We start from the raw sequence: 21,323 nt of genomic DNA, 5'->3' as shown, positions 1-21,323 counted from the left end.
GGTGGAGAAAATAAGGGAACATTTACTAATGAAATATATTTCAGTCATTAAAAATTCTGCTGACGTATCTATGACCCACTGTCGGGTGGCAAAAAGCAGAGAACAGAACAGTCGGCAGATCGCGATTCTGTTTAAGTAAAGGTAAATGCGGAGAGAAGTGTGTGGAAGGGTGACCCCCCAAATGTTAACAGTGACATCCATGGGGGCTGGTATTTGGGGTGACTTGTACTTTCTCCTTGTGTTTTTCTATACTGTTCATTTATTTCTTTCTTTTACAACAAGCACGACCTACTTTGATCTAAGAAGAGCCTGTTTCAAATAATGCAACAATGACACAGAAAATGCTGTGACATGTACGAGTCCAAGAGGGTGGAAGGCACTTAACGTGTCGTGCGATCTCAGCTACGTAAACGCAGCCTCGGAGCCCAGCTGGCTATAGAGAGACGCTGTTCACTTGCCACACTGCTAACAATACACGGGTTGGTGTCTGTTGGGGGAATTTGGGCTTTTTTACCCTTCTCTCATTTCCAGTATTTAGAGCTGTTGTTATATTACTTTGATCAAGGGAAGACGAATGTAAAGGAATGTGTTCCTCTTTCCAAAGCTGTCCCAATCATCACTCAGTTTCCCCTCATCTTTGTGTTCTCCCAAATTCCCCCCATCCCTGATCCTCCCTAACCACCCCCCCAGCCCCCAAGGTCTTCCCTCACTCATCCCTTGCCTCCTGATGTCCCCACAGGGCCCTCTTTGCCTCTTTCATCTCTGACTGGACCCTTCGGCCCCCTCCTGCTGAGGACTGCTCCCAGGCCTCCCACCCTGGCTGGGCCCCTCATACCCAAGCAGGTGACACCATCTGTGTCCAGCACCTGGTCCTCGGCGCACGCACACTGGCGACTCCCAGGGGTTGCCAGGCACAGGCTGCTGCAGCCACCGTTGTTCACGCGGCATTTGTTGGTCCCCACTGCAAAGGCACGGCCGAGGGGACAGGGAGAAGTCACATTCAAGTGGGGAGTCAGAAAGGGAGGCAGTGGCGACAGGATGATAATCATGTTGAAGAAGAGGACATGGAAGCATGGGACAGGGAGGGAGACGGGGAAGACAGTCAAACTCTTCTCCAAGGGCCTCAAAAATCAGAGCCTACGATCCCTGGGGAGTCCCTTCACCCCTGAGTAGCCTCACCCCCTACCCAGGTCCCACCCCATCTCTGGCCCAAGCCCCAGAGGGTACCTTGCTGCTGCTGGGCATCATACATGCGGATTTCAAAGATGGGAGGCCGCTCGCTGCGCAGAAGGGTCACGGTGGGGGGCGCACCGTCTGTGCCCCGTTCTAAGCGGTAAACACTGCCACTCCGGTACTCGGTCCAGAAGAGGTAGTTGCCATGGTGACACAGGCCAAAGGCATGGTTCAGCTCAGGACCCTCGTATACAATCTAAGAATGGAGGGGGGGTTACCGAGGAGCTGAGGACAAATGGGGTGCCTGAGGAAGGGCCGGGAGGTTACGGTTTTATTCATTTACATGTCCATATCCTGGGGGTGGGTCTTGTTTCCCCCGTTAGCCTGGGTGACCCTGAGGGTAACAGTTTGGCACACAGTGAGGTGCTGGACCCTGGGCACAGAGGGATGCTGATGTGGAACTTGTCCACACTACCCTCCCTTGGATACATTCATCTTCGTTCATATCCCCCAACATGCGTGTATGTGCACGCGCACACACACATACACACACAGTCCTTAGCCCATAGCCAGAATCCATCCATTCATTTCTTCAGTCAACAAACACTTGCCAGGATCTATTAAGGGCCGAGCTGTGGTATGAAAGACACAGCCCCTGCTGTGAAATCACTGTTGTCCCATGGAGGGTGCACACGGTAGTCCAGGTTGGAGGGGGGTCTGGAGACAAGAACCAGGGGAAGGTGGGTCCTGAGCAGTGGGACAGGGAGGAGGAGGGGGGTGGAGGCAGAAAACTACATTGGCAACAGCACAGGGGGCCGCACTGTGTACACTGTGCGCCGGGAGTTCTGAGCAGTCGAGTGTCGTTTGCTCAGATCTCGGGGTACAGGGAACAGGGAGAGGAATAGGACCCCAGAGAGAGTCAGGGGCCAGGTCACCAAGGGCCTTATCTACCAGGAAAGGGCTCAGTCCCCATGCCTAAATAGGCATGCGACTCAGAAGCCTACGGCCGCACCAGGGACAAAGCGTGTGTCCGTGGCATCTCCAGCCGTCCTGCACATGGGCGGAGGCTGACATGGCAGGCACATGCCAAAATGTGCTGTGTGTACGTGCACAAATGTGCAGAGGTGCACACGCGCTGTGTGCTCAGGTACGCACACGAGTGCTCGAGTCCGCAGACAACATGCAGCCCCACACTCTGACAGAGGCACTCTTCGGATGATCTGACACGTACCACACACAGTACAGGGAGGCGCACGCCCACAGACACATAGGTGAGCACGCATGAAGCCCATGGGCCTGGACACAGAGACGCCCACGCAGTCACACACAAAAAGCCCCATCCAGGGGCGACTGGCTGGCTCAGTCAGTTAAGTGTCTGCCTTCAGCTCTGGTCATGATCCCAGGGTCCTGGGATCGAGTCCTGCATCAGGCTCCCTGCTCAGCGGGGAGACTGCTTCTGCCTCTCCCTCTCCCTCTCCCTCTGCCCCCAGCCCTGCTCGTTCTCTCTCAAATAAAATCTTAAAAAAAAAAAAAAGAAAAAGCCCCATCCACACACAAACGTGGGCTAGCGACGCACACATGAACACCCGCACACAGGTGCGTGCCCGCCCACCTTCCGGTCTGTGCCATTGAGAAGTATGGTCTCGATGCGGTCATAGAAAGCATCCACCCAGTAGAGGCGTCCTGCTGGGATGTCCAGGCTCAGCCCATTGGGCCAAAGCACTGTCTTGGAGGTGACAAAGATGTCTCGGTGTGAGCCGTCCATCCAGGCCCTCTCTAGCCGCCCTCGCCGACTGTCCTTGGGGTCCTCCTCCCAGTCTGTCCAGTACATCCACCTGTGGGCAGTGACTGGTCAGGACACTGGTGTGCACCTCTACACGGGCCACCACTGCCTTTGGCAGCCTCCTGTGTGATCCCAATCCGTGCGCGCAATGCCAGAGCTCCTCCCGGGGGCTTCCTGCCTGCTCACCCCTCGCCCCCACATTTCATTCCTTCCTGCACTCAGCAAGCATTTGTCGAGTGCCTGCTGAGGACTGGGCACATTTCTGGCACTCGGGGACCCCGTGGAGACCAGGCCCCTGCTCTCCTGGAGGTCTCATCCCACCCCGGGGTACAGACAAGAAGTAAGTCAACTGGAAAGGGATGCACTTTGAAGGCCGAGGAAAACCAGGCAGGACACGAAGCAGGGTGATGGTACAGAGAGCGGACTGGGCAGCAGCTGGGGAAGGCCTCTCTGAGGAGGCGGCATTTGAGCCTAGGTGTGAATGCGGACAAATGTCTGGGAGCTCCGGGCAAAGCAAGTCCCAGAGCAAAAGCCTGGAGGCAGGAAGAGCTGGGGTGTCTGAGGAACAGATAGCAGGCGGTGGGGACAGAGCTTCCGAGGGCAGGAGAGAGCCGCAGATGAGGCCAAGGGGATGTGGGCAGATCCTGCAGGAGCCCAGGCTGATAAAGACGTGGGTCTCACTCCCAGGGCAAGGGGAGCCTGTGGAGGGCCTCGAGTTGGGAGTGACAGGACCAGAACTGTATGTGTGTACACCTTTCCCTCATTCGGCCTCTGATTCCTGCCTCAGCGCTGCTCTTGGGCTGCTCTTCCCTGTTCGCTTCTTGTCTCACCTCCCTGTTCGCTTCTTGTCTCACCTCCCCGTTCTGGCTCCTCCTGCCCGCAGGCCCTGAACAGACTCACCCATTAAGTGGGTCCACCACGATGGCCCGGGGGTGTGTCATTTTGCCCTCGATTAAAGTCTTGCGGGTCTGAGCAGCCTTCTCCAGCCTGGCCACACTGATGGTCTTCTTGGGTCCGTCATCCGTCCAATACAAATTGTCCCCCATCCAGTCCACAGCTACCCCCTCCACATTGTGGATTCCTGCAGGGAGTGAAGCGGGTCATGACAGAAGGCTTCAAAGGAACCTTAGCACGGCCTGGCTCAGAGTGAGTCAGCGCCCAGTGGGGCAGGGAGCACCCTGTGCCCGCAACAGTGGGTGGGATGGGCTGGGAGGATGGAAAAGGATCTGGGGACATGGCATTGAGGCTCAGGGGCTCTCAGAACTCTGGCCCGCACCCCGTGAAACCTATGAGGCCAATGCGAGCTCTCGCGGGAGGGCTGATCTGGGCCTGAGCTCCGGGGAGCTGAAGAAACGTACGTGTGGCTCTGGGCACCCGTGTGACACAACGTCCCACGCCCAAAAGTCCTGAGCTGACAAAACGAATAAATCAGGAAGTGATTTTCCACTTAGCCAAGGGTTCAGTTCCCCGGGTATAGGGAACCCCAATCTCTTCCTGATGAGTGGCTTTTGATTTCCCCAAAGTCTTATGATTGCTGACTGCTGAGGTTCTACAAGCAGGACCGGGGCTGGGGGGTGGGGAGCAGTAACGCATCAGACAGATTCCCTGGTTAGGGAACCCTGTCCTGGGGGTCCAAGGGCAGGTTTGGGAATTCCTGACGCCTGGCAGGAAATAGACAGAACTCAGGAGCTCAGAGGCTCCACGCAGATGGAAATTCAGACCACGTACTGTTGCTTTGCCCGAGCAGCTCAGATGGAAAAACTGGGTTCAGCTCCCAAAACAGACTCTTCCCAGGACAAGTGAGCAAGCGGCTTCTGGTGGCTGTGCGGCTGCTGCACAGGCCCTCTGTGAGCACCCGTGGGCTGGGATGGCTACTCTATTCAAGGTCTCAGGCCTCTCCTGGGCTGTGTCCTGCATGCAGCTCCGGGGAGCAGAGCCAATGGCAGAAAGACCCCGAGTTTTCCCAAGCATTGGCAGAGACAGCCCACACTCCTAACCCATCCATCCTCCAGCCTCTTTTCGACTCAGCCAAGAAGGGGGTCACACAGGGGTCAATCTGTCTGTCCCCTCATCTCCATGCCAACCAGCCCAGCCAGCCAGTGAGTGGGGGACTCTCCATGCTGAGAGGGTACTAAAAGGCAATGCCCAGGCCTCACATCGCTTCCTGTCCCAAGTGGGCGTCCCTTGGGGATCCCACCTGCATACCCCGTTGGGGGCCCTTACCGTCCTTCAGGATGGTCTCTCGCTCTGTGCCATCGATCTTTTGGCGGCCAATGAGGTAGCTGGTGGTGTCAGCAAAGTAGATGAAGCCAGTCTCAGCGTGGAAGTCCAAGGCCCGGGGGTTCATGAGGTTCTCAATGGGGATCATGTGTTCATCTGGGACCTTGGCCCCCATATCCATGCCCCGGATAATGCCTGGCCGGCCCTTGCCGTAGACAAGGAACAGCTCATGTTCTGGCTCTAGGGCAGGTGCAAGGAGGGGCACAAAGTCAGGTGCACATGTGTACACGCGCACACACACACACACACACACACACACACACTACCACCCTGCCTCCGGGGCCATAGCCCAAGGGGCTGCAATGCTCCAGCTCTCCTGGGTCAGGGGAGATGGGCATCGCAGGGGGTCTGGGTCACACAGACAGACATATAAATAGGAAAGCCCGGGACAGCACCCTGGGGGGGGGTCTGCCTATGGGGCAGGAGCAGCAAGGAGCGGGTTTTCAATTAGGTGCTCACTGCTCAGTGAGTCAAATGAGTGGCTTAGATACACTGGAATCTGGTCACGTTGGACCACTTCTGCTGCTCCCCTCCTTCTCTAACCCACATCACCCCTCGCTTATACCCCAGGAGCCTCCTGCCACTCCCTGCTGTCCTCTACCCAGTGGCCAGCCAGCACGATCTTTTGCCACCCGTGAAGCCCATCACATCACTTCTCGGCTGGAAAGTCACCAAGAGCTCCTCATCCCATTTCGGATGCATCCAGCTCCTCCTTCCTGTCTCCCCTCACTCACGCTGTTCCCTTCTCAGCCTTGAAGCCTGGCTCTGTCAATCTCCTCTGCCAGAGGGGGCCCTGCCTTCGGATGGTCCCACGACTCAGCTCCTCACTTCATGGAGAGCTCGGCTCAAATCCCCCCTCCACGAAGAAGCCTTCCCTGACCACTCCGACCCAGCAGGAGCCCTCACTGTCACCAGCAGGTCTAGGTGCCTCTCTATTCTCTTCCTAACACCAGGTACCACCTGGAGTTATTTTTACCCGTCTGTCTGCCCTGCCAGACTCTACGCTCGACTCCATAAAGCAGAGATGACAACTGCCTTGTTGTCGTCTGAGGAATTCTCATGGCCAGGACAGCGCCAGACGCGCGCACAGTCCATGCTCACGAGATATTTGTTGAGTGAATGAATGAATGAATGAATGAATTGAATGGGCCAGTGGACAGTCTGTTATGGAGCCCAAGTAGGGTAATGGGAAAAGCCTTGTTCTTGGATGTGGGTTCAAATTCTGTCTCGGCCCCTCACTCGAGACAAAATGTTGGGTAAATCCCTTCATTTCTCTGCATCTCAGACAGAAAGGGCCAGGCTGTGGGGAGGCAGACAAGGACAGGGTCCCGCCCCATGCCAGCAGGCACGCATGCCCTGCCTGCTCACTCACTCTTGCATGACTTCCCATCGCTGCCCAGGCTGAAGCCAGAGCGGCAGCGGCAGGTCCGTGCCTTGTGGCTGTTGGCCAGCAGGCAGATGTCAGAGCAGCCGCCGGGCTTCCCGAACTGGTCGTTCTCGCAGGCGTGGCTCCTCACTGCAGGCAGGGGAGAGAGCTAGTCAGGCTCCTCCAGAGGCCCCATGCCGAGACCTTAGAAGGCTTCCTGGAGTCTGACCGCATTCCTTCCTGCTGTGGCCTTTATGCCTGTTGTCCCATTTGAAGCTTTAGAAGCCACAGGACTGGGATCTCTCCACCCCGCCGTGACCTAGCCTTCAGACTCTGAGGGGACGGTTTCTGTGGTCAGTGGAGACAGTCACGCCACTGCCCGTGGGCAGGTGCTGCGACTCTGGAGTAGCCAGGGACCGGGAGGTGCAACCTTGTCCTGAGCAGAATTGGGTGCAGGGGCTCCATGGAGGTGGGATCTAGAGAGGCTGAGCGGCAGGAAGGGGCTGGCAGGGGAAGCTGGGGGGCCAGGGGAGCTAGACGGGGATGGATCGCTATGCGAAGCAGTCATGGTATAAGAGAATGGGCCATTCCCACAGGAGGGTCCACGGAGGGGCTACGGGGCCCCACTCACCCCGGGGCTGACGCCGCTGGTGGTAGATATGGAGGGCACCACCCTTGTCTACACGGGTGACCACCTGGTAGTCAGTGCTGTTGAATCGATTCACTCGGATCACGCTCGTCTTCTGCTGGGCATTCGCATTGTCCGAGTTCGTGGCATAGAGATAATTCTCAAACACGGTCAGGCCGTACAGGTGCTCAATCTGAGACGGGCAGGCAGGAAAGGTCAGCATGAGAGAAGGGAATCCTCCCTCTGCCCCTGGAGAGCCCCTCGGCGTCCCATCCAAATCTCAGTATTTGCACTCTCCAATTCATTCCATAGCTGTCTAACTCCATGCTTTCCCCCAGTCTCCTCTGTCTCTTGAGATCTTTGCTTGTCAAAATCCTGCTCGTCCTTCACAAGGCATCTCTCTGAAGAACTTCTGGGATGTTGTAACCGGATGCAGGCTCTCCTTTCACGCTCCATCTCTCTGGCTATTATCCACTCGTTATCCACTGACCGGCGATTTGTGGACTCATCCACTCTGCTCAAACCCCTTGAGGGCAGGAACCATGGCCCCTACAGGCTCAGGCACACTGTGGGGGATGAAACCCCTTTTGGACTGAATTGGAGTTGGGCCCTAAACTCTGTCCACAGGAGGACATTCTTAGCCCAACCCTAGCCCCCAGCTTTGGGAAGGTTCAGGGGACAGACTTGCCCCAAGCAAGCTGGGTAGCAGCCCTCGCTACCCACAAAACCTATCCAAGGGAACTGACTGTCCCAGCTTGTCCAAGACAAAGGGATTTGCTGGTTTATGGCACGTCCAGTGCTAACAGGGACAGCTGGGCACCTTAATGGTCCCCAAAGGGAGGTGCCATCTCCCAGTTGGAAGGGCTTCTAGACTTGGTCCCAGTGCTATTTTCCAGCTGTGTAACCTCAGGCAAATCTCTTAACCTCTTTGGACCCTGCTTTTTCTCATGCCAAAGGGGAATTGAGACACCTGCCTGCTTCTCCCCAGGGGTTGTTGTAAGGATCAAGTGAAAAAAGGGAAGTACAAGGTGTCTCTAATATGATCTGTTTCTGTCAGAGTACAAGCTATATCTACTCCCTTCCTTGAAGGGCTCACACCCACCCTGCTTCCCGCGAGAAGGCAAATGTGTTCCCATGTCAGCCTCCCTCTCACTGGGAGGCCTAGGGGATGGCGGCCCGGCACAAGCTTTGCCCTCACCAGAATGCCCTGGATGATGGTCTGCCGGCCCTTGCCCTCGTAGTCCACCACCTCAATGTAGTCCAGGTAGGCATCAGCCCAGTAGACAAGGCGGCTGACCAGGTCTAGCGTGATGCCGTGAGGAAACACAATCTTGCTATCCACCAGCTTGGTGCGGTTCTGCCCGTCCATGTCACAGCGCTCCACCTTTGGGATCTGCCCATAGTCAGTGAAGAACACCTTCCTGTAGGCAGAGGGCACGTTAACTGGTTTCTGGGCACCGGGCACTCTCCCTTCCCCCACACTCGCCCCGCCCCTCTCACCCCATGGCAGGGTCCAATGCAATGCCCTTGGGGTTGTAGAGCTCCAGGTCCAGCAAAGTGACACATGTGTCCCCGTTTCGGTTGCAGACAAAGATCCTATCATCGATGTCATCCACAAAGTAGAAGTTGCCCGTCAGCCAGTCGATGGCCATCTGTTCCACGTCTGGAAAGTGTGAGTGAAAGAGCTATGGGGGGAGGTCCTCCTGCAGACATGCCCACCCTTGCTGGTGCAGAACCCACCCCTGGAAGTCCACCTCCACTGGGGTGACCTCCTTCACCACGGAGGCTACAAGCCATCTCTCCTCTCTGAGCTCCTATAGGAGTTCCTGGCAAAGGCACATTTTACCTTGTATTCTTTGCCATCTTTCTTATCTGGTGTCTATCTGGTTTCTCCAAAGACAAGTGTCTGAGAAACCTATTTGGTTTCTTCAGGGAAAAGTGTCTGAGTGCCCCCCCACAGAGCCCTGCTCCACACACGGAGCGCAGGGCCAGCACACAGGAGACACTGGGTCTGTGCTGGCTGCTTAGTTGATGGACAGGCTTCCCCAGCTCTAGCCGTTCCCTGAGTGGGACCGTCTTCTTGGAATCCCAAAAGGCAGGGAGGACAGGTCCCCTAGCTTATTCCAGTATTTTAAAATACGCTTTTACTTGAGATACCAGCATTCAGGCTAACTGAAACATCACACATGTGTGATGTTGGCTGGATGTGCCTCAACATTATATGGTCAGTTTATCCATGCCAGCCAGGGCACTAACCAGACACGTACGTGTTGCGTGACTCTTAAAAATGGAAAAGCAGGGTACATCATCAATAAATTCAATCTGAGAGAAAAGTATGTCAAACACGGCGCCCATAGACAGGGAAAAGGGAAGGCCCATGGTATCCAGTGACACGGGCCAGACTTCCTCCACTCACCCCCGTTCCCACTTCTTCAGTGTCTCTATTGCTCAATTTCCTATCCTAGGGAGGGTGGGAAGGAGCAGAAAATAAGATACAGGGCTGGTGGGCCGAGAACAGAGGAGGAGGGCCATAAAAGGACTCTGAAGGTAAACTGAGGCATGGTTCACAAAGAAGGGGAGCTTCAGAAAGGTGAGGACGAGAGGAGAATGGAGACCAGGTGCCTATGTTCAGTCTATGCCAGCTCTGGGGGAGATGGAAGAGGCTAAAAAGGACTGAAGAGGGGAGGGAGAGGGCACAAACAGTGGAAATCTGGGGACAGGGACCCCTGCTGGCCTCCTCGGTGGGGGTGGCTCCTCTCCAAGACCTCCTGGTTCCCATCCACACTCTGTCCCCTCCAACTTCCACCACCAGGGGTAATGCCTCTCGCAAACTGGGAATCTCCTAAGACACGACTCCTCGGGACCCCTGCCTTGCACTCCTCCTCCACCAAATGCCCCAAAAGGTAAAGAGATCCGTGGACCACCTGCCTTTGGCTGCAACTTACCCCCACACACTACCCACACTCAAACCCAGTGGGGATGGTTCTGCCCCCACAGAGCTGTACGTATAATAACAATGAGGCACTCTGCTCCTCCCTCTCTAATCCTCCCCCCTCCCCACAGGGATTCAGGGGCTGTTTCCTAACAGTGGGTGGGGGTGGGGGCAAAGGGAACAGGAACATGGCTCCCCGGGAACTTGGCTGGGCCCCGACACTGACTCACAGTCACAGGACTTAGGCCGCAGGAGGAAGGGCATGAGCCAATTCGGGGCTCTCATCAAATTAGTTTCCTCTTCAGGTCCCCCCTGTTAAGCCTCCCTTCAAGGTGACCGGAGAAGGAGGTCACAGGGAAGAGGCAGCGCCCCTGTGGTTGCTGACGCACCCCCAAGCCCAACCACTGTCTCCTCTGGGCTCCTAGTGCTGGCCCATCTTGCTGACAGTGGAAGAGAGGGGCAAAGCCTCCTGGGAAATGTGGGTCCGGGCCACGTAGGAAGGGGGCCCGGTGCTGGGATAAGGCGATCACACTGCCCCACACGTTGTGACCCCCGAGAAGGCAGATTAAAATGAATGTGGCTAGGCCGCCTCTGGAGGAAACCCAAACTCCCCAAAGGCAGGGGTTGAGGGTGACCTGCCAGCGTCACGCTGCTAGCAGGCAAGTAGGTGGGAAGGCAAGCAGGTTGAAAGGCAAATCGGGCCCTCCTGCCCTTTACTTGGTGGGCACGCTGGGGGGCTGCTGGCATGCAAGGCAACTTCACTGGAAGCCGTTTTCCCAGCACCAGCTGGTGGAGCAGTGTCCTTCTCTCTAACTTCCTGAGGCTTCCTTGAGTCACTGCCCAGCTCAGGGCTGGCAACACTCTGGGCCCGCGCCCCATCCACCCTTCCCTCAGCAAGAAGGAAGGAGGAAGAAATCTGAAGACATCAAACGCCTCCCATCCCAGGAGCAGCTCCACAATTGCCCCTCACGCCCCCAGGACGTCGCCGACCTTTGAGACTCCTTCCTGGCCTGGGTTCCCTGCCAATTTCAGGAGAGAAGGCAGAGGGTTCATCCTTGCTCTGGATTATTTACCCTTGGCCGGTCTCCCCTTCCACCTCCCAAAGGCCAGGCAGGGCCCCACTCAGCAGGCCGGTGAGGAGTTGGCAAGAACGGGAGTCCCCAGCCCGGCCTGGCCTCCACTTTGGTATTTTTGCAGCTGGAGACTATTAGTCGCAAGCAAAAATCCTTTGTTATCCAACCCCCCTCCACATTATTTTCCTCTCTCCTAAAGTCCAGATTCCTCTGCCCCCCCACACACACACACTCACACACGTGCACACACACACACACGGCCACTCATACCTATCCAAGGCCAGTGTACACAGATGGGCTCAGATTAGAAGAGGGCACCTTCCCTCCTGGGCTCCCCTATGGGCAGTGTCTGGGCCACTGGCCTGTCTCATGGCATGGGGGGGCAAGGTGACTCCTGGGTTTGACCCCAGAAGACCTGAACATTCTGGCAACCACTCATTCAGAGGGCAGCTGTCCCCTGAGCCCCAGCCTTCTCAGGGCTGACCCCAGAGCATGCTCCAGAGGGGCTCTTGAAGACAGAAGAATTTCAAGTAAACCTAAGGGAAAGAATGCTATGGGATGGGAAGGGTCTGGGGTGGTCTGGGGTCACACTGTTGGGGGATTCCAGTATAGAGAAGGAGGCCAGGAAGCTAGGAGGACAGTGAGAGTCAGAGGACAGACCACAGCTTGCCAGTGATGTCACAAAAGGCTTTCACTTCCAGGCTCCAGAATAGACCTGGGGTGTGTGTTTTTATAACTGATAGTCCTCCCTGCACTCCCCCCACCACCAATGCTCAGCACTCTGTACCCCCATAACTCCAATTTTTCTCGACTTCTCTACTATTCACATTGTTTAAGAGGCATTTCCCTAAACAGTGGTTCCTTTTCCAAAAACAACCCCCTGCCCCACCATTCCCAAGAAGGCCCTCACTTCAGCTGCAGGACTCTAGTCACTCTCCCTAAAATAAATCTGGGGGAGGAAGGCGGCCTCTGTGTCCAGAGGAAATACCCTGCAATGCATCCATATACCCAAAGATTGTAGGACAGGGCATGAGGTCCCTGGATGTGGGTTTGAATCCTGGGTCTATCACCTTCAACTGTGGGACTATGGGAAAGTCACTTAACGTCTGAGTCTTGGTTTGCTCATCTGTAAAATGGGACTATGGGAGAGTTACTTAATGTCTGAGTCTCAGTTTGCTCATCTGTAAAATGGGACTATGGGAGAGTTACTTAATGTCTGAGTCTCAGTTTGCTCATCTGTAAAATGGGACTATGGGAGAGTTACTTAATGTCTGAGTCTCAGTTTGCTCATCTGTAAAATGGGACTATGGGAGAGTTACTTAATGTCTGAGTCTCAGTTTGCTCATCTGTAAAATGGGACTATGGGAGAGTTACTTAATGTCTGAGTCTCAGTTTGCTCATCTGTAAAATGGGACTATGGGAGAGTTACTTAATGTCTGAGTCTCAGTTTGCTCATCTGTAAAATGGGACTATGGGAAAGTTACTTAATGGTTGCGTCTCAGTTTGCTCATCTGTAAAATGGGATGGTACACTAATAGCACAGGGCCTGGCACATAATTAACACTCCACAAATGGGAGCTGTGGTTCATACCATCATCCTCCCTCACCTCGACCCCTTTCTTCCCTACCTTCTCCACCAAGTTACCATCTATGCCTTCAGCTAGAGCCCTGTGGCCTCCTGATTACAGGTGGCCCCTCCAGGTGGGCAGTGTGGAGCTAACACCTACTATTCTTCAAGACTCAGCTCAGGCCCCCAGAAGAAAGCTTTCCTTATTTCAAACTTCCATAAGCCCCAGTCACTCCTTTTATCACAGCCTGTTTACCTGACTACAAATATTGTTGAGGGCAAGGTGCTATCTTTCATCTCTGTCCCCGGTGTCTGACACACATACACTGATTCATTCAACAAATATTTGTTGAGCACTGAGTTCTCACTCTGTTGTCCTAGCGCCGGGACATCACTTTTTCCCTTCCCTTTGACTGCCAGGATCTTCCTTCTCTGGCCTTGGGATGCCCCAAGATGGTGGGAGAGCACATCTGTCTGGTGACCCTCTTGCTTCTTAGAGCCAGTCAGGGGCTGTTGTCCTGAGGGCTGGTGGGGAGAGAGAGGCCCAGGGAAGATGACCAGGAGTCTGGGGGCTTTGCAAGTAGGTAAGAGACAGTCAGGCAGGCCTGGCAGAAGTTCTGCCAAATGGCATGTCCTCATGCTCCTGTTTTCCTGCCAAGTCCTGACATTAGCTCCTCTTGCTTCCAGCGAGGCCGAGGCCGGGGCTCAGTCACAGCACATCACCTCTGTCTCCGGGGCTCCCTTCCTGCCCTGCTTGCACTTCCGGCCTCGGGCTTATGCCCTGCTCCTTCCCTCGGCTGGCCCAGGTCCACAAAGGCGGTCCGTCCTGTCCCGGGGATGAGATGCCCAGATTCTGCAGCTCTGATTCAGAATCGGAACCAGGGTTTTCCCGCTATTGAGAAACCCTTGCTGGGCTCTAAAACGCATCTCTCTTGCTTAAGTTACTTCCTGTGGCTTGCCTGTGTTGGGAGCAGGCTGGGTGGAGAGGCAGCTTCAAGGAGACAGCGGGGGAGGAGAGGCCAGGCTGGAGCTGAGCCGGGAGACACGGGGCTGGCCCCCGGGGCTGGCCGGGCCAGGGAGAGGAGAGAAGGGCTCTGAAATGATTTGGAAACTCGGGGCGGGAGCAGGGAGAAGCAGCACCAGGGCACGGGTGGCGCAAGGCCAAAGAGTGTGCTGGCAAGAGCCCCCCAGGATTCTGACACCCCGAGGGTGAGGAAGGCTAAGGGAGAGAGTGGGGGGAGTGGCTGGCTTTCACACACCCAATCTGGAAAGGTTCCATATGCATAGGGGGGAATGCTGAGAGGGCCCGGGCTGCCCAGTTCAGGAGGAAGACAGCTCCCCTTCCCGCCGGGGAAGTCAGTTCATCGCAGACTCAGGGGGCTGCTCTCTGCCTACCCCCTGCCTTCCCTCTAGACACATCACTACCCATTTCCTGTTGTGATTTTAAGCACACACATCCACACAGGCACACAAAGAGGGAGGGCTAAGTGAAGCTGGCCAGCTGGACTTGGGGACTCATTTCGCAACCTTGCTGCTTGTAGCCTAGGGGGCCTTTTCTGCCTCCCCTCTCCTTCCCGCATGAGGCAGCATGCAGGGAAGAGACCAGAGGACCCCAGAGGGCCCTTCCAAAGCATCCCCTCACACCCTAAGTGATTTCAGCAACACTTCCTTCCTTTAAGGCCTCTACGTGCAGCGTCAGAACCTTCCCTTCCCACATACACTCCTTCCCAGGGCCCCATTCCTGCAGGCTGCCCTCATTCTTTTTATGGGGAAAACATCCTCAAAGCCAGGGGAAGACAGGTCAGAGGAGCACAGCTAAGGCAACGCAGGGATGGGGGTGGGGGTGTTGGGAGGGTGGGTCTGTAGACCTGACCTCCAGCCCTGCCCAGGGGCAGCCCTGCAGGGGGCTGGGCAGAACCTACGGTTTCCTGAGCCAGTGGTCAGTGGGGAGAGGCACAGGAGGCAGGCCGGGCCTGGCTCTGGTACTATCAGGGCTACTGACCCTTCTGGGTCTCAGTTTCCATAACTTCAGTCTTCTGTGTATCACTTTCAAAATGCTTGCCACGGTTATATACAGTTGATACTCTCATTTACCTACTGTTAATGTACGTCAACTCTCGTCTCTTATTTTGCTGCATCCTAAGCCATCTATGAAATCTTAGATCTGATGTGCTAGTTATAGGAGTCTCCTAATGGGCATTACATAAAAACATAACCATGACAATAAAAACATGCATGTCCACGTACCACCTAAAATCAAGGCATCCCTGCTTTGGGAAAGCCGGTACCAGACTGAGGGGTCAGTCTCAGTCCTCCCTAAGGGTCTTCTAGCTCTCACTACCATGTTCCCAGAATCACAATCCACAGAGACCTCCCCATGCTGCTGGGACAGTGGCAGAAAGGAGGATGGGCCCTGGGAATGCATCCCAGGAGGGAGGAGGAGGGCTGAGGACTTAGCCCCCAGAGCCCCCCACTCCCGCCGCCCCGGTCCAGGCCAGTGAAAGTCACAGACAGAGGAAGAAGTGTTGCAGCCGGGGCTCAGTTAAGGGAGGAAAGCACGTGCGCACGCGCGCACACATGCACACCCCCTTCCAGAACATGTGAGGAAGTTGGTCAGAGAGTGTTCCCCAACTCTTGAGAAGAAACAGAGAGAAGGAGCTGGGATCAAGACAGGAAACAGCAGGAGCTTCGACCCCATGCTGGCTCCACGGAGCCTCTCCTGGAGGCTGCAGCGACCACTGAGCATGGCAGGGTCTTGGAGGGGCCCTCTGAGGGCTCTCAGGACTCCGAGCGGGTCTGGAGCACACATGCCCTAGGACCCGTGTGAAACCGGCTCACTTCCTGGCCTCCTTCCTTTTTTCTATTCTATTTCTGTTACCAGAGTTTTCTCTGGGGCAGGCTCCCCCTTTTTCCCACACCAGCAAGTAGGCTCTCTCTGCCTCTTGGCCTCTGGGGCCCAGCACCTCTCAATTGTCAGACTCCTCCCTCCTGCATGGGGCTCCCTCCCAGAGATGCAGTGGAGGTCATGGTCATAGCCAGGAATGGGATGATTGCAGGGAGGGCTCCCCTAGGAGGCAGAGAGAAAGCAGGAGAAAGCAGCAGCCTTTCTTCTTCATCCCCCCTTGGGGAGCTAATTACAGGCCAGCAGCCCACTGCACAGGTGAGTGCCTGGGATCAGCCACCCGCACACCAGGACAGGCCACTCAGCTTCTCCTGGGAAGGGGCTGAACAAGGGATGGGGGAGGGTGCTAGGGGAGAGACACTTCCGACATCCTCATCTCAGGGCCCATAATTAGTCTGTGGGATGAGAGAAAAACAACTATCCTCAGGGTGACAGCCAGACATCCAGGCGGCATAGGGGGTGGAATGGGGGCAGGGAGGAGGGACAGAGGCTGGGGCAATGGGAACCCACTCAACTACCTGACTAGCCTCCCTCCCCAGAACCTTGGTCTGTCCCTGCCTCCTGGACTCTGCCCCAAAGGGGCCCAATGAATCTAGCAGACTGGGAGGCAAGGCTCTATTTGCCAAGGGAGGGGTACCCTCCTGAGCTTATTTCCTGCTTCTCCTTTGGCGGAAGGCAGGAGAAGGGGCCAGGCCAGAGCAAAAGCCGAGAAGTTTCCCATCAGGGTGCCCTCGCCAGCCGCCTACCCACGAGCCCATCGTCTGGCCCTGAGGCAGGGCCAAGGAGGGAGCTGCCAGAGCTGTTTGCCCAGACAGGCCTGTTGGGTGGGGCCATCAACAAGGAGCAGGGAGAGGGCAGCTGTCTCATGGGGTCTCACCCTGTGCTACCCTGGCTGCCACTGGGTTCCCTGATCTGCCCAACCAAGTGTGGCAGCCCCCAGCCTGGCATTCTAGAAAGACATGTCCAGTCACATGTGAGCCCTGGTGACCAACAGCCCAGAGACACCCCTGGGACGCTCTGGAGGAGCTGGATCCAAGGTGTGGACCAGACGATGAGGCTGCAGAGGGCTCTCAGGAACCCCTGCTAGTCCAGAACTAAGCCCGTGTGTACTCCTGGGATCTGTCTTCTGTGATGATCATCATACAGGGAGGCAATGAGGGACTTCAAGATCTTCTAGCAGGCCCAAGGTTCACAATTCTAAACCTTATGGGTTACCTCTCGCTTTCACTTCAACTGATCTGCTCTGGACAGGCAAGCTCAAACCCATGATGCAGATGAGGAAATCAAAGCAGGCACACCTTGATTTACTCAAGGTCACAGATCAAGTTACCCTCCTTCTTGGGGGTCAGGTCACCCAAGGCCAGATGCTCCCCCTCATCTCTGCAGTGCGCTTCCTGGAACTGTGATGGTGCCAGATGTTTTGTCCATTTATGTAACAGCATCGGACATGAGCAGGACTACCTCAGGCAGTGGTCTATGCCCTGGCCCCATCCCTAGGTATACCCCTGCTTCCACCCCTAAGATAGCAAAGTACAGCCCAGGAAGAGAGTTTGAATGGAAACATCCCAGAGGTCCTAAAATATCCTGTGGTCCCAGTGCTCTCTGCTTCTCTCCTAGTCTCAGTCACTGCCAAAAAGCCCCCCAAACAGCCTAAGGACCTCCCCCCACACTCACCCTGCAGCAGTGCATCCATTCTGATGACTTCCCCAAGGAAAATAACGGAGCCAGGGGATAGACCCGGCCAGGCCCTGGCATCTTTGCCTTCAGTCACAACCTAGCAAGGCTCTGCCTGGGCTCCAGGCCCTTTCTTTCCCTTGCCCTGGCTCGTGCTTCATGGGAAAGCCCCTCTGTGGTCTAATGAATACTCTTCCCTCTGAGAGGGGACAGTCCCTGGTCTCTGGAGATTGGCCATTTGTGGCCCCTCTTCCTTGGCCCTGGCCCAAAAATCAGGAGCCATCTAGAGACCTGGCTCAGAGAGAGGGAAGGAAGCAGAGCCATCAGTCTGCCTCTGACCACCAAATAGGTGTCATTTTGTGCAGCCCCTTGCCTTGGTCTCGGTCAAGGGCTTTTTATTTAGAGTCCTGCCCCAGACAGGGGTCATCCCGTCTAATCCTCTGCCTCTGTCTCAGGCAGACTCCAGCTTGCCCCATTCTGCCTGCCCTCCCCCGCTCTCCAGACCAGGAGCAAGCGACTCACGGTGCAGACTGAGGGAGATGTTGATGGTGTGCTCATCCACGAAGCCCTTCAGGCCAGGCATGCGGGCACACTTGAGCTGCGTCTGGGCAGCACTGTCCCCAACATGCACCCAACACACAGTCTCGTTGGCGTAGCTGAAGTCCATGGCTGTGGTCTGCCGCGTACTAGTGGGTGTGATGGTAGACACTTGGGCCCCACTCAGGTACGTGGCCAGGATGTTCTGGGAGTTGGCAATCAGCAGCACGGGGGGCCGGTCTACTGGCTCTGTAGATGAAGGAGAGAAGGGGCTATGTGGCAAGGGACTCTTCTAGAACATCTCAGGCCGCTCCCCTCCCCGGGAACAACTTGGGGGCCATCTATCGCTGTGGCCGCTGGGGACCCCACCTACCGTTCTTGGCCTTGCAGGAGCGGTTGTCTGGCTGCAGGAGGTACCCTTCCACACAGCCACACGTAAAGGAGCCGTCTGTATTGGTGCAGAGCTGGCTGCAAGTGCCGTATATTGAGCATTCGTCAAAGTCTGCGGGGAGAGGGGCAAAAGCGCGGTCATCTCCAGTGTAATGAGGGCAGGGAAGTGGGTGCCCTCAGACCTCGCCGGTGAGGCTGTCCATCCTTATGGCTACTTTGGAGGACAATGTGGCAGCATCTACCACAAGGAGAGATGTGCAAACTTCATCACCGAGCAAGTCCAGACTTGGAATCGGCCCCTAGTGAAACACCCACACACGCGCACGCCACCCATTCATTCAGAAAAAGACTTCTTGAGGACCTGCTCGATGCCAGGTACCGTCCTAGGCTCTGAGGATACAGCCATGAATAAAATATATTCAAACTCATGAAATTTAAATTCTGATAATAAATGAAATATTGGCATTTCCATAATAAATGAAACAAAAAAGTAAACTATATGTTAGAGGGGCTAGTATAGTGGGAAGTGGCTGGTGGGAAAACTCTTAAGCAGAGATGGGGGGAGAGAATGCAGGCGGCAGGTTGTGATTTCAGGGATGGCCTCCCTGAGAAAGTGGCATTTGTGCAAAGAGCCGAGGGAGGTAAATTTAAAACAGAAGAGGACGAACTGTTCGTGACAGAGAGAAATTGGGACATCTCACTCTCCAACAGGGAGATGGCCAAGCAAACTGTGAACAGTCATACTTCATAGTGGTTTCTAAAAGACCAAGGTAGATCTCTGCGTATTAATATGGGAAACTCTCTAGAATGCACCGAGTGAAAAAAACCGAGGAAAGGAATGTACAGTGTGATAGTAACGTGAAAAGAGCACACGCATGTAAACAGTGCTTTCAATTCGATTATCTGCAAATACGTGCATACCAACATACAGAAAAAGGCCTGGAGACAGAGGCAGCAACCCGCTAACAGAGCTGACAGACAGAGATGGGAAAGGGAGCAGAGCTGAAGAGGATTGGTCAAAGAGGACTTTGGTTTTACCTACAATGCTTTAAGGTTTTTACAAGAAAACTCACATATACCACGTATGAAATTTGAAGAGGAATTCAGAAATCTGATGACAGCAAGTGGTTAGGGCTCATACCCAGGCCCCCGGGGCCGCAGGCCGGAGAGCAGGGCCTCCTTCTCTTGTCCCTTATGCCTCATTTCCCTCCTCCGAGCTGGTCCGGCCCCATGCCTGCCCCCCCAGCCACGCTCCTCAGCAGGTCCACGCGGGCACAGGGCTCACGTACCTTTGCAGGTCTTGCCATCCGCCTGTAGCTGAAAGCTGCTGTTGCAGTAGCAGGTGGGCCCGTTGAGTGTGGGGACACAGTGGTGCTGGCAGCCGAGCTGAGAACAGGGTCCTTGGAGCTCTGTGGGGGGGGCAGGCAAGACGCACTCAGGCCCCCAGACTGCCAAGGTCCCCCAACTCCAGTCAACTCTTGGGAAAACACTTCCGAGGCCCGCAGGGTGGGAGACAGAAGAGGCTTCAGGAATCATCTAATATATTTTGCAAGTGAGGAAACTGAGAGCCAGGGAGGGTATAAGATGGGCCCAATATATATATTTTATATATAAAATATAGTGAATTATGGCTTAGAAGCCGTATCTGCCTGCTGTGGTTGCTCTGGACTCCCTCCGTCCCCTTAGAGAGGGGTTCTGGCACTTGCTGAGGTCAGCAGGGAGTGAGGACAGTGAATCTCAGTCCCTTCATTTGCCTCTTATCTGCACTGCCCAGGAACTACAGTGCTGGCTTCGGGGTTGAGGGTGAGGAGTGGGCATGGGATGGGGTCTCTGCCCTCAGGATCCCAGCTCTGGTCTGGAAGCACCCCTCCAGCCCATCCCTGGAGGCCTCAGAGAGAAGGTCCAAGGTCCAGGGGGAAAATGGGAGGAGGAGAAAATTGGTTCCCTCAGGACCTTTCTCTAATCTTCCTCCTGCCACTGACCCACTTCCACAGGGGAGACAGAAGGGAATGAAACAGGAGGGGGAAGAGGTGGGAGAGCGGCTGCCCCCCCAGACCAGCGACCCAATTAATGGCCTTGCGTGGGGCCAGGCGGCCTGGCCACAAAGATCCCTTTGTCCGGTTGCCTCACACCCCCCCCCCCCCCAGGAGAGAGAGCTTCCCGAGATGCTAAGATGTTTAGAGGCACTAAGCCTGCCAGGAGGAGCTGAGATGGGGGGCCAGGCCCCAGTTATTTCCTCTCCTCTTCGTCTCTACCCAAAGAGCCCAAAGGTGCTGCCGGGCCAGCCTTTCCTCACAAAGCAGGGTGGAGGAGTGAGGGCGGGGGCGGGGATGATATGGTTTGTTCAAGAAAATCTAGAAAAGAATTTCTCTTCTGGACATGTGGCAGGAGGATAAGGAGGCCCAACCTCTCTAATAGCAGAGAAGGGAGTTCAAACCCTACGTTCTCGAGGTTCTTTGTTGTTTTTGATGCTGACAAAGTATTAAAAGGAAACAAACCTGAACCCGTACCATGCGATAAGATTCAATGGGCATGGTTATTAAAGTCAGCCCCTAGGCCCGAGCTCTGCATCCCATCCCAGGAGCTCTAGACAATAACATGCCAACTCGACCCAAGGAAAGGATACAAATCTCCCACGAACTCTTTGCTCCGCACTCCCTGCCCTTGGTGAACAGGGTCCAGATGTGTCCCCTCCCACAGGCAGATGTTTCTGACAGGCGTACCGGCGCAGGACGCCACCCACCTGGCAGCTTGCTGGGGTTCTGGAGGCCTTGAGCTCAGCAAAAGGGAGAAGTCGTCATTCCCTGGTCCCTGCCTCGCAGGCCCGAGGCTCTGCCTTCACGACAAAACCTCCCCTGTTGCTCAGGAATGACCCAGGTTCTCCCCAGCCCACAGGGGCCTTCAGGGGAAGAACAGTAGAGCTGGTGACCTGAGCTGCAGAGGGGAAGGGACCTATCCTCCTAAAGTCCCCTCCTCAGTCCGGGTGACTTTCCCATCAGGCCGCTTGAGAGTGTCTCA

The 21,323-nt window shown here is 55.5% G+C and overlaps 1 protein-coding gene across 1 annotated transcript in view; it reads right to left on the bottom strand.

Moving 5' to 3' along the window:
• Positions 1 to 21,323, bottom strand: part of LRP1 (LDL receptor related protein 1) — a 79,674-nt gene that overhangs the window by 46,302 nt on the left and 12,049 nt on the right. The window contains exons 4-15 of the mRNA XM_046013760.1: positions 19,595 to 19,714; positions 18,289 to 18,417; positions 17,901 to 18,164; positions 8,731 to 8,893; positions 8,429 to 8,651; positions 7,234 to 7,423; positions 6,609 to 6,752; positions 5,180 to 5,416; positions 3,857 to 4,037; positions 2,786 to 3,008; positions 1,228 to 1,429; positions 836 to 961 (exon numbers count right to left, since the gene is read on the bottom strand). Coding sequence (XP_045869716.1) covers positions 836 to 961; positions 1,228 to 1,429; positions 2,786 to 3,008; positions 3,857 to 4,037; positions 5,180 to 5,416; positions 6,609 to 6,752; positions 7,234 to 7,423; positions 8,429 to 8,651; positions 8,731 to 8,893; positions 17,901 to 18,164; positions 18,289 to 18,417; positions 19,595 to 19,714 — 2,202 coding nt within the window. The remainder of the gene's footprint in view (positions 1 to 835; positions 962 to 1,227; positions 1,430 to 2,785; positions 3,009 to 3,856; positions 4,038 to 5,179; positions 5,417 to 6,608; positions 6,753 to 7,233; positions 7,424 to 8,428; positions 8,652 to 8,730; positions 8,894 to 17,900; positions 18,165 to 18,288; positions 18,418 to 19,594; positions 19,715 to 21,323) is intronic.

Source organism: Meles meles, chromosome 7 (assembly GCF_922984935.1).
Source record: "Meles meles chromosome 7, mMelMel3.1 paternal haplotype, whole genome shotgun sequence".
Lineage (NCBI taxonomy): Eukaryota > Metazoa > Chordata > Mammalia > Carnivora > Mustelidae > Meles > Meles meles.
Note: the sequence above shows the minus strand (reverse complement) of the source record. Positions and strands in the feature narration are given on the sequence as shown.